Source organism: Danaus plexippus, chromosome Z (assembly GCF_018135715.1).
Source record: "Danaus plexippus chromosome Z, MEX_DaPlex, whole genome shotgun sequence".
NCBI classification, from domain to species: Eukaryota; Metazoa; Arthropoda; class Insecta; order Lepidoptera; family Nymphalidae; genus Danaus; species Danaus plexippus.
In genome coordinates this window covers 3,002,564-3,019,733 of record NC_083559.1, presented here as the reverse complement: position 1 = coordinate 3,019,733, position 17,170 = coordinate 3,002,564, and the positions used below count along the sequence as shown (strand labels likewise).

Below are 17,170 nucleotides of genomic sequence, written 5' to 3'. Positions count from 1 at the left end.
CATAATAAACTACCATATCAATCATACTATTAAACATTTCTCAACGCCCTACATTAGTGCCCACATTAAATTTTAATTTAATGCGGACCTTTACCGGTTATTAATAAATCGGTATATGTTTGTTTACATTTTATTAATTTTTTTTTTAATATTCTCTGGTTGTCACATCATGACAACTAAGAAAAGTGTCTTGTTTTTGCGGAGAATAGAAATCAAACATCAATTTTAATTTATTGAATCATTTATACATTCCTTTTACAAATCATAAGGACACGAAGTAACACAATTCTCATAGCGTAGTACTGTTAACAGAAATATAAGAAAAGCATTAATCACGCAATGATATTATTTTAATAATATAGTTATAAATTAGAGACCAACATACATTTCGAGGAGCTGGATGCTAGGTAAAATTATTTTTAGAAATCCAAAAAGTGGTAAATGTTTTTATTTTCGTCTATTATGTCCTATCGTATTAATCTTTGAAGACACTGTTCTGAATATTGATTTTGTTTAGTTGTATGCTGGAGCTCTAGTTTACAAATATAACTGAATACGAACTGTTTACTTATTAAAACATAAACTTAGCAGCGAAAAAGTCACTAATGAAATAGGTCTTACCTGTCCTGTGTTTTCTAAAATAAACAAACGGTGTATTTAAGTAACAATAAAGTCTTTTTCAAGTCAACAAAAAAAAAGTTATTACAAAACATATAAATCTAAGATATTTTTCAAAAGATACAGTGTCAACTCATTAGCACAGATAACATAAATGAGACGCTAAACAGTTTTAAATTTCTATTTCAGACACTGACAGTCGCGTTGCTAAGTTTTTGCTTTAATAAAATGTGCATTTCTTTACACGACAGTTCAATAAACACACCCAGTGTCAGTGTGTATTGTATAATGTACATTGCGTGATTTTTATACGTTTAAACATCGTGATATCTATAGTTGGAACTGTAATGTAAACTACCAACGCATTACATCAAATATACATATGATTAAACTGTACATACATTGTTACTTGTTACCTTTTCGAACCTTTTTCTCTTATATAATGGCTAATACATTAAATATTTCGGTCCTTAACTGTCTAATTTATGGTAGCGTTATATAATTTTAGTGTGATCTTGCTTGTTATCTGAATAATGATTATCTGGTACATTCCCGAGGAGTTCATGTCTATAAGATCTTAACGCAAATTTACTGGCCTTAACGAATCTTTCTACTAGTTTTGTAATATAATTAATTTTCCGAAAAAATATTTAGTTTAATTCTTATTGGCACACGATTTTATCATGTTATAAATCAACCTCACCGTACCACATAAACATCAATTCATTGGAACGAGCAAAATTGCAACGAAAAATACAACTGCGATAAAGCAGACCGCAGACGACCGTACCGGGTTGAATAAGTACGTCTGCAGATTGTAACTATATAAATGAGGGTCTTCTAAAAGACAGAGACATTCAAGAGTGTTATTTCTAGTACGTCAAATGCATTGAAAATCTTACATTTACCTAATAATAACATTATACTGCGCGGGGTTTCATTACTATAAAGCTTAATTAATAAGCCATCAACAGGTTAAAATGTGTACAGGTGGTTCTTTCAACCTCGTGGCGGAAGTCTTTAAAGTCGATCGTCTGTAGCCGGCTCTTTAATAAAATAAAAATAAAAAATGTAAAGTACTCTAAAACGAGATATTTTCAATTAATTTATTAATGATAAATTTAATCGCGCTCGGTGGTAGGTCGTCATTGTTCTTCAGTATCAAGATTAAATCAGTTAAAAATCTCTCAGAGTACCACATTTTTATTTTGAGTTCACACAAAGGTCGCACGTTTATATGAATTCCAAAACTCTAGTAGGAACGATGTTGCCTTAGTAATTTTGTAAATACAAACATGGCATAAGCATCTTATTTCGTATGGGACTCAGATTTGAGCACAAAATCGTACTTAACATATTCCTGGCCAATTATTGAACTTATATTTTAAAATGCTATAGCAGCTAGGCAATGGCTTTGACTATTATACCTATTTATCTAATAATACTGGATGGACATTAAATATAATAAATTATCGCGAAATATTCAGATTACTTCATAAGATATCATCATTGGTAAGTATACTAATCGAAAAGCTCTTAATATTAAAAATCCTTATATAATTTTAATGTATTGTTAGAGGTTAAGTAATTAGTACTAGAAAATTTTTATATTATCTTACGTGAATGCGATCCAAATATTGAAACCATATAATATAAGCTCTTATCAGCAAAGATTTAGCAAAACGCCGTTATTCATTAAATTTTTATATAAATACATATCGAAAACTTAAGTTATTTCATATTAAAAAATATTTTATTTCATTGTATAATAAATATTATGTTACTAAGCGATATAGAATACTCACGTATTTTATATCAGGACCGGAACACAGAATACAAATTTTGAATATATTTTAAAGTAATAAAATCATTTAAAATTTAGAGGTTATATTCAAAGCTAGGTTAATTACAGTTTTTTTTTTTGTTATTCCCGATATAATATGAACACGCTTCATTCTGGACGGAGAGGGGCAAGTGAAATATTGAAAATTATATCTAAGGAAATTGTTTGTTGCCTGTATCCATAGCCAACTGTAAATAGAAAAAATAAAATTCAATTATAACCCTCAGCGTTGCCTCGTTTGCATCGTTAAAGCGTCAACACACGCGTCAAAGCCTCAATAATAATATCTTAAAGTGACAAAGTAAAGAATGTGAGTCCCATGAGAGATTTAGAATTCATGCAACCGTCACAACCTCAAACGCAACAAAAAAATAACACAAGCGTAATTTTAACCTAAAATAAATTTTTATATTTTCCGCAAGTTTCTAAAAGGTCTGCGGATACACCTTATTTATACATCTTAAAATAAGTAAAATTTACAGATAAAATGACCGAATACAATAAATACATGCGGTTAAGTTACATATATTCCGCCTCGAGAGCTTCTTATTCTGCAACCGTTGAAAATCTTTACCAAACACTGCCCAAACCACAAAATCGTTTTGAGTAAATTAAAAAGTGGATTTCATTAACGAAATCTATGCGGTTTCCTAACTACATATTGTTCGAAACTGTAATAAGTATATTAATAAATTAAATCTATGTCACCGCTTAGTGAAATCTTTTACAATTAATATGTTATGTATATTGTATATGAATAATATAGCCTTCACTTTTATTGTATGCTGTAGCCCCCTTCCAAAAATTTAAGTACCATCTTTTTTACCATATCTTAATCTATAATACATATATAGTGTAAGGTATTTCGAAATTAATGTGTATTTAACAACAAAAAAGTAAGTGGGTAAACGAATGTTTTATAACCTGCCAAACTATGTGACCACAAAAAATAATAATACTTAAAACAATATGGGCATAACGAGTGCAGCTTCCGCCACTTCCGTACTCAAACAATATTTAATATTTTACTGCAATAGATTTGTCTAACACTAATACAGATAAATACATGAGCAAAACTACAAAGTAATATTTTAATAAGACAGATTTTTTTGGTCGCACCGGGTCCATGTTTCACCAAGCTTATCCATTCATCATTCCATTGATTCACATCGTATATCAACTATTAATACTGAGAGAAATAATAGCTCGCCCAAAATTATCCTCCCTGCAATTTTGGCCTACACGAGTAATTCACAAATTAATTATCATCCATATTTAGCCAATCGATTATTTTTTTTTTTTAACAACGATGAAGATTTTTACAATGAGAAAAAACCATAACCTATGCGGAATAAAGCTAAGCTCGTGAAATTTATCAACAGTGTTCCTTAATTAAGGATCCAATTGCGTTTCAAATATAACAAGGTTGTACCCAATTTAAGGTTGATTTACCAAATAATATTAAATAATGGCAACGGCGACCTGAACCCTCACATTACCAAGTCTCATGGACCCGTGATGCTGAATTTCTTATATTATTTAACATTTATAATCTATAAATAACATTGACAGTTGACACATCTAAGAAGGTTTGAAACAGCCTCGGACACTGCTTGTGGTGATTGCAAATAGTGGTGTCTGCCAAACTTCGATAGATGGTAAAACATTAACATTCGACATTTCATCAAATATAGTTTTCAAATCTTTCAATCACACGATTGTATTTTACTAGTCAAGTGACTGGTAATAGGTCTTCCTTTTACGTCATCGCAAGTTATATCTGCCATCAGAAATTTTTGGCTACCAACAGGTTTAAAACATGACAGAGGTCCGGCAAACACATCAAATATAATTTTTATATTTTTTTGCTTCAAATCCTGTGTAATGAACCAGAATTACAATTTCCGATGTCCAAAAAAACTGCCGCACCAGCAAATTGTGTCAATAATACCCAATAAAACATCTTTTCAATCGTATAACAGATTCTTAACTTGACATTCATTAATATTGTCATTAACTGGAGATATGTGTGGTTATTTCAAAATAGGACGAATTGACAGACCCCTTGAACTAGTCCTAAAACTTTATATTGCTCTTAGATATGTAAATTTTGCATCATACTATCCCCACACCACTATCACCAATGCTGTTTATAGAACGCCCTGATCTCATGGGACCTGATTAGAACGCTCTTTGAATTTATTAACTGTCACTGTCTATGAAGCTGCGACGGAGCAAACTTCATCTACAAATACTATGAATATAACCATCGAATTATAATTAAATACGATTATGTACCCGTACAAATATACGCTACAGATCTAATTCTGCAAATACTTGAAATAGTAAACGATACAGCAAGTTGGCAGAACAATTGAAGGTTACCACGACCATCCCGTAATTAGTAGTTAGGCAAGTGACAGTATTAAGCATCTATTACATCGAGAACATAGACCTATGTTATAATTAAGTATACAGTGGGTAAATTGCTTATTTCCTAACATCGATATAAACATAAATTTCGCGTTTGTTCATCTGGATTTCATTTAATCTGTGTTAGTGGCAGCGTTCTGTTGTTTTAGTCTATGAAATACTTTCTCAAAATTATTAGATTGTATCTTTGTAGGTCATAAAGGACTTGTCAAGAACAATTTTTCTTAAATTAATCACATTTTGCGTCTATGAAGATTTCGGTCTGTGAAGTTTTGTGTGCTTGATTACCTCGTACCTATTGTTCACGATTACAGTTGCTTTGTTAGTTATTATGACGGAATAAAATACCATAGAACGATGAACCTCTACGACTGTACTTATCTATGTTTCCGCTAAAACTAAACTAATCTAATGAGTAAATATTCATGTCTTTTATTATTAATTATGTATAAACGCTATGAAATGTGTATTAATGATATGATACAAATTATGTCAATGTTAACTACGATAATTTTATCGAATTTACGACTATCTATATTTTTGGGTACAGAATAAGCGGCCCTACTTTTTATGAATGAACCATTTTACCAGGTTTTGTAAATGGATGAAAGGGATTCATGGTGAATCTAAAGAGGTGGTTTTTGAAAAACACCGGACAAAAGGTTATAGTATGCCCTCAGTTGGGAAACCATGCAATTGATCAAAGGCCAGCATACGGAATTTGAGCTTCAACTTTCATAAACCCACTGAGAGACATAGAATAATTGACAAGAAGACAAGAATCTCGTGGGTCTAATAAAGAAGATTGAAATAAGAATAGCGATCTTAAGAAATAGTTCAACAATAAACACATTTAGTAATAAAATCACGTCTTGTTGGATATGTTTGTAATATTAAAAGTTATTCAATATAACTGTCCCATTTTCAGTGAACACTCAGCGACTGCCTCAACAACAGTGTTGTACTGGAAGCTTCCAAAAAGGAAGCGGCCGTACCTAATCAACGTCTTATTTTTAATTATGGTCTCAAGAAGATATTAAACAAAACCCCGTCGCTCACTTTCAATTCTTCACAACCTTCCGTATAGTACACTTATTGAATAAAGCCCTTTAAATATACATTAAAAACCACGAATGATACCGGCTCATGTAAATGAATTGAGTATATATTACTAACCATATTAGCTGAGTGTAGCCGAGGCTGTCACAAGACTAGGAAGGTTCGGGATCGCGGTCGTGTCATATTGCCTAATTATACAAATGGATATTTCACAACATATAACATAAACTTACATCTACCTTTACTGCACGAGGTTGATATATCTTAATCACAACCTCGTTAAAATTATCGTCGAAATCACATACATCGGATTTCATGGCCATTCCTGTTACGTAATACACTTTGACTGAGGTCCTAAAACGGTTATCCAGTTCTAAACGATGGAATCCAAGCTTAAAGAGCACAATTTAAATATCCTTAAGTATTGTTTTCATAAAACAGCGGTTGAGTGGTGTTTTTGCGAGAGTCTTTTATCTATTGTTGCTGTTTTTATGCTTGGATAATATCGTATCTATCTGTAGACTGAACCCTTAACCCCGAAGTGTTTCATTCACCGCAGTTATAGCCGGAATCAGATTTCCATGTCCAATCATCTAAAAATATGTAGATTATCTACGTCACGGTCAGCTTGGTGCATTATTATTATAATTTTGACCAAATATCATATGTTACTTGTTATGGCACCTTTATTTTGAAAAGTCTAGATGTAATTACCCTTTATCTGTGTTTTGTTTTGTCCATGTCTAGATTTGGTTTACGTATTCAGTTGATATATTTATCTCAATTGCTTTTATTTATAATACATGTGTGTTGAATCATCGTTAAAGTGTGTGAAGCGGGGATAAAAGCCGTCTCGGTTTATTTACAGTAGCGTCTATGCGTTTTCATGTAGAAGTTATAAGCGTATTCAAAGATTTCATAAAGAGGTTCTTTAAAAACTGGAATTCTAATTTGCTGTAACCGTAAGTTTGCACGTAATGAAGCAACTATTAATAGTCCATAATACTATCAACACCGGGAACGTGGGAGGCGTGCGTGCGGCTCACACGTGACAGGCGGGCGGCGAGCGTGCGGGCAGACGACCGCGCCATACTAAGTGCGCGCTATCCTCACGCCTCGCCGTCCCTGAAATGTTATAATAGATATTATAAAACCACTATATAATATAATTAATAATGTTTCTTTAATGTCAGTGTGCCTACTGTTTTTGTGTACGTATATATAAAACGATGTTGTAATTTTAAAAATTAAGTGAAATTTACATCAATGGCCCATTTCAGTGACTATTAAAATTAACTGGTAAAATTTGTGTAGTCCAAAACTTACCGAAAACGCTTACAGCTTATGTCAGAAAATTAGTTTGCTTTAATCTTAACAAATTTATATGTCATTGCTATTTTTGAGCATTAAAATCAATAGGAAATAAAATTTAAGGAATATTTATATCTATTTGTTAAACTTTAATTAGTTTTCCAAATGAAAGATAACGAATCTGTAATGGATTTGTTGGGATGAATCATATTTACCAGTTCCTTCAAACAAATAGTTTGTTAAAATTCGTATATTATAAGTATATTGACAGTGTAAGGAACATATATTTAACAACTAGAAACATAACAGAGAACACAACATTCGCTATGGAAAGGGATCGTCACAAAGCCATGCTGTCATGTCGACAGAACTGCACATCAGTTAACCATACAATAATACATAATTATGCCAATTGTTTTTATTATTCTCGATCCGAGAGCAGCTAGTTTACACTTGTTTTGTAGGAATTAAGAATGGACTACGAGTCTACTCACAATATGTATGGAATATAATATTGGACGAATAAAATGCGTTATAATGATTACTTTGAGTGTAAACTGACGATACTCTAAGGATAATCGAGAATTCATGCGAATTTTGACACCCTAGTAAATAAGAATACGATATAACCATATCAACTACTTTTGTTTACAGATAATAAAGTAAGAATCTCTTTCCTGCGAGAAAAATTTCCACAAGTCTTAAACAAAAACCAATCCCTTAAAATTAATATAATAAGATTCAAAGTGTACGGAGCAGGTAATTAACTTGTGTGCGAAGATTTTGGGGAATACATTTGGTTACATTAGAATAAACATTTAATTAAATACAACAGGAAACAAATAGAATTGGGGAATATTTTGACGGATATTCATTAACCCCCGACGATATGACTTATGACACAAATGAATGACACGTACCTAATGTATGAGTCGATAATGTATGGGCTAGTGTCTGAATTCTCACATGATATTCCGTCGGGGGTTCAGAAATTGTAATAGCGTGAAAATGTCTATTGGAAACGCTTACCACTTACTTATATTAAATAATAAACGTTTTTTAAAGAAATAATAATATCACTAGACTGTTACCTATAGATCGAGTATATAGACGTTTTCACGGTATACGTCATTGAATATAAAATTTCGATAAAACAAACTAAAGCCAGGGGATCGGTATGGACGAGGTGGTATCACCGCATGCCTGAAAACACAAAACAGTACATACAATCACGTACAAACACGGCTAGCGGGATCCTATTCTAAGACCCACATTCTGTTAAAAAGTCGTTAAATCCAACGACTTTTTATAAGAACGCTTGCCTAATTAACTCATGCTAGTAGTACGTTTTGTAATGTCTAACTTACAATTCAATTCTATCCCGGTGTTTGATGTATTTCTACAAAGGTGACTGAAGAAATGAAAAATGGATTAATGTCAAGTAGGTATATAACTTAATTACGTACTGAAATTGAAATGTTTGATAGACGCTAAATTATTAATTGCTTAGTCAAATCAGAATAAATAATCAGATTAAGTCTGTGACAGCTATAATATAATATTGTTATTATAAAATAAAAATGACTTTTTTCTTTTTTTTTGGACTTCAAACTGGGCTTCAAAATATCAAAGTAATCAATACACTACATTCATGTTATCTAAATGAAATGAAAAGCTTTATATACAATGAATGTAAATATATAATAACAATTATATATATAATAATTCGAAATTATCAAGACAATATAATCGTTTTTTTTTCTTGTTTATATACAAGTGACATAATAGGCGCATTGCAGCTTTTTATATTCCGCCGCCGCCGTACTGCTTAACAAAGATAAAGGTACTTTTAAGCCCAGTAAATAAAATCTATTAAACTTCAGTATTATATGAAACATTAAATTACTAATTAATAAGAATTAATACAATAAATAAAAATTCGAGTAGCACATATTGTGATATATAGACAGCGGTTATTATATGTAGAATTTTCAGCGATCTAGTTCGAGGGCAGACACGAGAATGTTTTGGGGTCAGGCGAACTTAGCGAAAGTGTGACGTCACATGCCCCGATCGATTTTCCTGCCATTCATGACGTGTTAATTTTATTACATAGGTATACCAATGCATGAATCATTGTTGTTGGGGCTTGATTCACAAGTATAAGTCTTTTGCTCCCTTTCATACAAACTAAAAATCCAATATTCTTATTGTTTAAAGCTATTTCACCAAAATAATTTTTCTAAAATTTAAAACTTAACTGTATCCGAATTTATATTCGATGACCAAAGATTTAGGTAATTTTTTAAATATTTTCTTTACACAGTATTGTTTTGTAATTGCTTATGTGTCGAATGTAGTCTTGTTGTTGAGGATAATATGAAAGCAATATTAATAACTTATTATTATATTATTATTATTTTAACTTTATTTGTTATCTTGTTATTAGATTTTGTTATTTATCCGTACAAATAGCCCTGAGATTTATCGTCATTTTGACCTAAGTTACCGCATTTCTTTTATAACATATTAGTTATTTTTTTACGTCTTAAATATTAAATATGCACAAAAAAATTATGATACAAACATATTTTAATATGTAATAGCTTTATAATGCATGTCTTAATTTCAAATGAATCCTCTAATTTCATATTTAGCTGGTTACGATATACAAAATAGTGAGAACAAAGAAATTGTTATATAAGTGGCATATTTAAATAAACATTATTGATATAATCAAATGGAACGTTTTAAAGTTACAATAACATGGACAAATGTACGTAGAACCACCGTTATAAAGACTAAGTAAAGGTATCTAAGACCTACCCATTGGTCAGACGTCCGTCTCCAACGCCTCCGCACAGGACGCGACGTGGAGAGCATTTACACGCACGTTGCATGTACGTCGACGAAGTTCCCCGCGATCAGATCGCTCTAGGCGGTCACTACGCTCATTCAGATCGCTGCGGCAGGCACGCTGGCGTTCGCTGCGATCGGTGTCTTCTGTGGAACGATCCCTCGGTCCCTCGATCGCCAACAGGCTGGAGCTAGCGTTGGCATTGGCATTGGCATTGGCATTGGCATTGGCACGTGCCTGACGCTGAGCGAGAATAACCAGCTGCCTCTGCAGCTCTTGCTGTTTAAGCTGGTTTTGAAGGGTAATAGATTTTAATGAATTAAATATTTTTTTTTCCTTTTATTTGTTGTTATTAAGATATTTGCTTTGATATGGATGTGGTCCTAAAAAAATATGAATATTAAAGCTTCATACGGAACACGTACGTGGTTAAGACGTAGAAGATCCTGATGTTCCAGAGCTGCAATGTCGTCGGTGTTGCCTGTAGCCTCCATGGCGGCCTGTTGTTCCAGTAGAAGACGCTCTTCTTCGCGCAGACGACGGATGTTATTCTCAAGTTGAGGGTCAGCGAGTAAAGCTGCATCTTCAAGCTCCATCAATTCCGAAGACGAGTCATCACTCACTGAGGAGTTTTTGATCGCACCTGAAACTGTATTAAAAAATTTAACAATTTATACCACGTTGAAGTGCTTGAAGCTATTATCAAGCTAACCCGTTATTGTTAGTTGCTAGCACACTACACTCTTATTTTAAATATACAATTAGCAAATATAATAGGAGAGAAGCTTTAAAAATCTAACCGAACTATTTCATTGTAAAAGAATACAAGGTTTCTATCGGGTTATAGTTACTAGGGCGTTTACGTGTTGACCTACCCACTTGAAAGAATAATGTCGAAGAACATAAAAATTATAAAAATTGTTAATTCAAACATGAAATAAATTAAAATTAATTTTAATTCATGTCAAAAGAAGAAGAAATAAATTCAACCTCGATATTACAACTATTACAGTTTTTATCTTTTATTCAATATTGAATTAGTCATGAGTTAAGTAATAAGCTGTTATCAAACTATTAATGTTAATGAAGCTAATTGGTTGAACATTATTGTACATTATGTACATTATGGGTGAACATTATTGTACATTATGTACATAACATATCATTTACCTATTAATTGAGACAATGGGTTACTGTTCTGTTAACATGCCTAAACTATACAACTATTGTGCGGACTGAACAAGGTAATATTGTTGTTAATTCTGAGCTTCAGTTCATGACAAAGCCTTCATGCAATTGGATCGTTTAAAATCACTAGCTGTCTAAGAAATGGAATTAAAATTAAAAAATAAAAGCTTTAATTTAATTATAAATAAACTCAGATATTAACAAAAATAAATTTTAAATTTGTTGATTTTTGGGAGATGTATAAAAAAAAAATGGTGATATTAAAAATATTAATAGAGTTTTCAATTCATCAATAAGAGACTTCTATTTAAGTCACAATAAATTCAATCGAATGTAAAAACCGATAAAATCACTCCAGCAGCTAAGGTATTAAATATCTGTGAAACTAAATTAGTACGATAAGCAATCAAAAAACGTCCTCATTAAGAATAACATCTACTTAAATTAAAAATAAATAAAAACAAAAAAAGACAACCACAAAAAGCAAACAAAGGTATCATAACTTACTTTGTGTTTCGCTAAGCTATTCATTTTAAAATAAATATAAAACGAAATGTGTCAGATAGGTATTGAATGTAGGGTTTATTTTGCAGTAGTAATATTTTCTGATTATCAGTTATCAGATTGGTTCTGAAAAGGTTTCTTTGTTGAAATTGCAACTTTGATACCTAAGAATTGAATAGAAAAAAAAATTGTTTTTTTTTTTCTATTGTTTATTTGTAATGGAATGTTATTACATTAAAAAAATGTAAACAATTTATATATTAAACCAACCATAGATTTCATGAATTCTAAATATTAGTGTTTAAAAAGCGATGATTCAAACTATCATACTTATTTAATAGTAACATTCTAAAGACGCGTGATAATAAGCTCGTCATCTTTTGTAACAAAATTAATTAATCGAATATGCTTCTCATCCAACCCCAATGTATTCTTGTTACCGTATTTAACAATAGTTGGAGATAAACACACTCTGATCCCGTGTACTTTCACCTACATTTCTTAGCATCGCAAAAATGTAATAAAACTTAGAATTGTTCTCCGGGCGGGAGAAACTTCGTTCGATCTATCGTTTAAGTTTTGATGATATCAAGTTTTAGCAGAACAAAGACGCTGAAGTCTATCTAAGTACAATAAGTTGTGTTAAAGACTTTTAATGAACCACCGTTCGTTGCTGTTGCAAGTCACCACTACTTGCCTTTGAGTTTGAGTTTGTCTATATAATGAAGTTAACAAAACTAAATAACTTCATATAACTCCTCTACTTTGAAATAAATACTATATTAAATCATCTACATACGTAACGTGCATAAAGCGATCTTTCATTGCATTATTGTAAAAAAAGAGATACTTAAAGAATGCGATCAAAATTCTATTATCTTCTAATAAAATAACATCGCAAACATAAAGAAAATGAACAAAAATATTCAATATGACATTTTCACAATACTTAAGCTACTATTTACATAAACACTTCACTTTTGCCTTACAATAATATCACAAATATCGTCTATATCGATAAAACTAATCCATACTAAACAAACAAATGCACAACACTATTATAACATTTAGTCAAAGGTCACTGCCGAACTCTTCTCTGTCATCGTCCTTCCCACCTGAAAGTACGGAAAATAAACATAAAAGTAAAATAAAACATAAAAAGCATAACAAGCAGTTCCAGAGGCATGCGACGTTTGCTTCCACAAAAAAGAAATGTGATAAAAATAATAACGTGGTAGACATTAAAAAAAAACAACATTTCAACCTTATCGATATAACTTACTCAAGTAGGGTTCACCCAAAGTCCCGGGCAAGTAGGGGCAACTGGTGACGTGGTTGAAGTTCTGGGATTGCATTTCCTCTTGGTCAGTTTCACGGTGGTAGAAATAGTTGAAGTTAGACACGATGACGGGTACCGGCAGAGCGATGGTAAGTACACCAGCAATCGCGCAAAGCGATCCCACGATCTTACCCCACACGCCAACCGGCCTAGTGTTTAAACGAACGTTAGTCAAAGCCATCTTAAAATTCACAGGTTTAGAATGTGCTGGTGAAAAATACTCAAAATTGACGTCATGCGACATGTAAAACTAATGAAACAATGCTAAAATAATGAGAATAATTGTCACCTACTTTATTCATATAAATAAAAAATATTCATTAAGTATGTACGATTGCAATTGCAATACAATTTCATACTTCAACTTTCATACACGCCAGCAAATTGTATAACCGTTGATTTTCATTACGCACAGCAGTAACGCACCAGCAATATGTCCAAAATAACCAAAACTCCAGTTTCAAACGTATTAACAGATGACAATTCGCTTGCGTATTCAAAACAGAGCCTATTAATACATTCAATACACCGGGTCTTGATCAATGTTGGACATAAATAATCTATACATTATATTGTAATTATAAATAAAACTACACACTAATTACGACATGAATGAATAGAGACATGCAGCACATTACGACTAAGGAATTACGAATATGTTAAAACCAAATTACTTTAGAATGACGTAAACACTAAACATCACAAGGCATGGACAAAAAAAAGCAATGATAATGTCTGAACATCAATTTTACATAGTATCACATCTGTAATTTATTGCTTTTCGAAAACAGAATAAATAGATGAGTGAAAAGGACAGGACGTTTTATAACATGAACATGAGTGATTTGAAAGCAAACTAATTTAAAAGTACATAACTTCAGTGAAGTATATTCCGTGCCACTTCGACGTGAATACATATTGTGTTAAACTATTTTCTTTACTGAAATCTATATGTCACAAATACAACAGCGATAACATTTGACAGTTTAACATTGATAATATAATAATTCAGCAAAGCGTTGCAAAGGAGAACATTTAAAAAGGAGAGAGTATAGACATTGACAGAACCACTTCAACTTCATCTAAAAGAGTATTCTTCGTATTTTCGAAAAACAATAACTTTAGAACCTCTTAATCAAAGTTGAAGGGTGTTACCATTAAGCTGAAACTTGATTACGATTTGGACAGGGCGATTGTCACACAGACGACGTTTGTTAGACAAAAACAATGTTCTACTCCTTTTTTAAGAAGGAAAATACGTAGTTTTAGAGTTACAGTTATGCTTCCATGTAAAATTGTTGAGTTCAGGAAGATTATTCTCTATAGGTTGTGAATAGAAATGCCTACGAACGTTCGTTTTCGACGTGCACTGGTTTGTATAATGTAGTGAAAAGTATGAAATGTAAACAGTTAGGTTCTATGTAAACTGTTCATAAAATCAAATTTAAGCGTATGACGTTGATGTGGCGAAAGAAAATCACAACCGTGTTAAAATGCCGAAGTAAAATTGTAGTAAAAAATGAGAAGGCGTAGATGATATTTAGGGAGAAGGTGCTGTATCATACGTCATGTCGCCGTATCCTACGGTCGTCATTGTCACGACCGCCCACCAAAACGCATCAGGTATGGATTTGAAGAAGCTGTTCTCACTTCCGGCTTCCGCGAAGTACACCGCAGATGAAAACAGCACCACACCTTTAAGCACACACAACGGCGCATACAGTGGGAGGTAGAAGGTGAGGGAGGGACTGCAAGTGGGCGCAACGGGTGGACTGGCAGATGGGCAGACGCACGAGACGGGTTTACCTCATGTCTCCATAGCCGACAGTAGTCATAGTAATGACGGCCCACCAAAATGCATCAGGGATTGAGGAAAAGTTGGAATCGGAACAATCTTTATCGGCAAAGAAAACAGCACTTGAGAACACGACCACCCCTGTGGAAACAAAATATGTGGTGCAGGAGTGCCCGCAGCCAACCCGTTCCTTTCTTTACCTCTTCCTTGACAATAAAAACTGCCAAATTTGATGTTTGATCTCAAAAAGTGTAAGCCTGGTATCACGTGGCATAACATAATATTATATCAGTACTTTAAATAAATTGGTGTAATTTTTTTTATTATACAACCAATTTGTAATGAAATATTTATGATTTCTGGAGTTTTGATTATAATTATGGCAGTAACGTTCGTTATTAAAGATTTGTGTAAACAATTATATATATATAAGCAATGCGAAGTAGCTTTAATATATTTTTGGGATTTATAATACGTTTGTTATATGCACATTTCATATATTTAATAAAAAATAAAACCTGTGTCCACTTACCTATGAAGAGGAAAAATATCAAAAGTCCGAGTTCTCTCATTGATGCTTTTAGCGTCCTTCCTAAAATCTGCAAGCCCTTGGAGTGACGCGATAGTTTGAATATACGGAATACACGAACTAGACGAATCACACGAAGTATGGCAAGACTCATAGCTTGATTGGTGGATTTGTCTTGCGGCGATACAGGAGCTCTTGGAAGGTTCAGCGTGTCTTCTTCTTCAGCGACTACCGTTGCAAGAGTGATGAAGTATGGTATAATGGCAATTATATCTATGATATTCATCACGTCTCTGAAGAAGTTGAATTTATTTGGACAAGCAAGAAACCGAACTATCAATTCGAATGTAAACCAGATAATACAGAGCGTCTCGATGAGGAAAAATGGATCAGTAATATCAGGTACTTCGTCTTCTTCAATCTTTGTTCCATTTGTAGTGGTGTTGAAAACTTTGTAGTGTTTGAATTCTGGAAGGGTTTCCAGGCAGAAGATGACGATTGACAGTAAGATAACGAAGACTGAGATGATGGCAACGACTCGGGCGGCCTGGGAGCTTTCAGGGTATTCGAAAAGCAGCCAGATTTTGCGTTGACGTTCGTTGGAGGGTAGGGGTTTCTCCTCTTCCTTTATGAATCCTTCATCCTCACTGTAGAAAAAATTATTTAATGAATACGAAGGAAGCGAATATAATTAATTCTTACATTTTCTATAAAAGAATAGAAATCGTGACCGGAATTTGTTGGTAGCTTGCTCTCCAAGTTCGTAGAATTTAATTTCCTCTGAGAATACGTCCAGCGGGACATTGACAGGGCGTCGCAGACGGCCACCGCTCTGGTAATAATACAGGATGGCGTCAAAGGACGGCCTGTTTCTGTCAAAAAAGTACTCGTTCCTGAAACAATGAACATATAGCGATGAAAATTGACGTTTATTTGTCTGTAAATATAGTTTCACGATAATGGTAGTTTAGTTAATACTATACAAACATTTTACAAGAATAGAATAACAAAGGAAATAGTTTTCTTAATTACAGATTACGTAGTTTTACCTGAGTGGATCGAAGTATCTAATTCTCCTTGCAGGGTCGCCTAACAGTGTCTCTGGAAATTGGTTGAGTGTCCGTAATTGTGTTTCAAATTTGAGGCCGCTTACCTGAGAACAAAACAATCCTTAGATTATTTAGAAAATGATTAATTAATACACCAGTTTTTTACTAATTAATATTAAATTACCTAAATATTTAGTAAATGTAAATATTTAAAGGGAATAAAAAAAAAAATTACTTTATCGTATTTTATTTGAAACCTAGTTGTTGCGATTGCGGTTTTTACGATTTTGATTTACTTTATTTAATAGAAAGTTTTGGGACAGTTAAGAAACGTATTATCATATAGAATTTGATTAATGAGTTTCAAAATCATTAATTATCGGTGTAATTAAAATTGTTTAACAACGAAGCGTTTCTGTTATATAGAATTATTTGTTATTTCATATATCACCTTAATTAATTATTAAATATCTTGAAAAGTTTAAGTAATATGAAGTCATATTAAACTGAAATGTGCCGTTTTGCTGTTGAACTTCTAGCATCATCAATCGATTAAATCATTAGACATTCGTCTACAAGAACACGAGCAACATTAAACGGAGTTTAAGGTCGATAAGTTTATCGTTTGCAGTTTAATTTCACGAT

At 32.6% G+C, this 17,170-nt stretch overlaps 1 protein-coding gene across 3 annotated transcripts in view; it reads right to left on the bottom strand.

The window, feature by feature from the left end:
* Positions 1-223: 223 nt before the first annotated feature.
* LOC116777282 (potassium voltage-gated channel protein Shaker) overlaps positions 224-17,170 on the bottom strand; it is a 123,420-nt gene continuing 106,473 nt past the window's right edge. For 2 of the 3 annotated variants that reach the window (XM_061526019.1, XM_061526018.1), the window contains exons 3-8: positions 16,526-16,629; positions 16,208-16,369; positions 15,480-16,123; positions 14,718-14,847; positions 13,096-13,301; positions 12,560-12,928 (exon numbers count right to left, since the gene is read on the bottom strand). In XM_061526019.1, the coding sequence (XP_061382003.1) occupies positions 12,885-12,928; positions 13,096-13,301; positions 14,718-14,847; positions 15,480-16,123; positions 16,208-16,369; positions 16,526-16,629 (1,290 nt within the window). In that variant the 3' untranslated portion in view covers positions 12,560-12,884. Of the gene's footprint in view, positions 7,079-10,090; positions 10,410-10,546; positions 10,771-12,559; positions 12,929-13,095; positions 13,302-14,717; positions 14,848-15,479; positions 16,124-16,207; positions 16,370-16,525; positions 16,630-17,170 lie in introns of those variants that run through there. The other variant, XM_061526020.1, reaches the window with a different exon arrangement.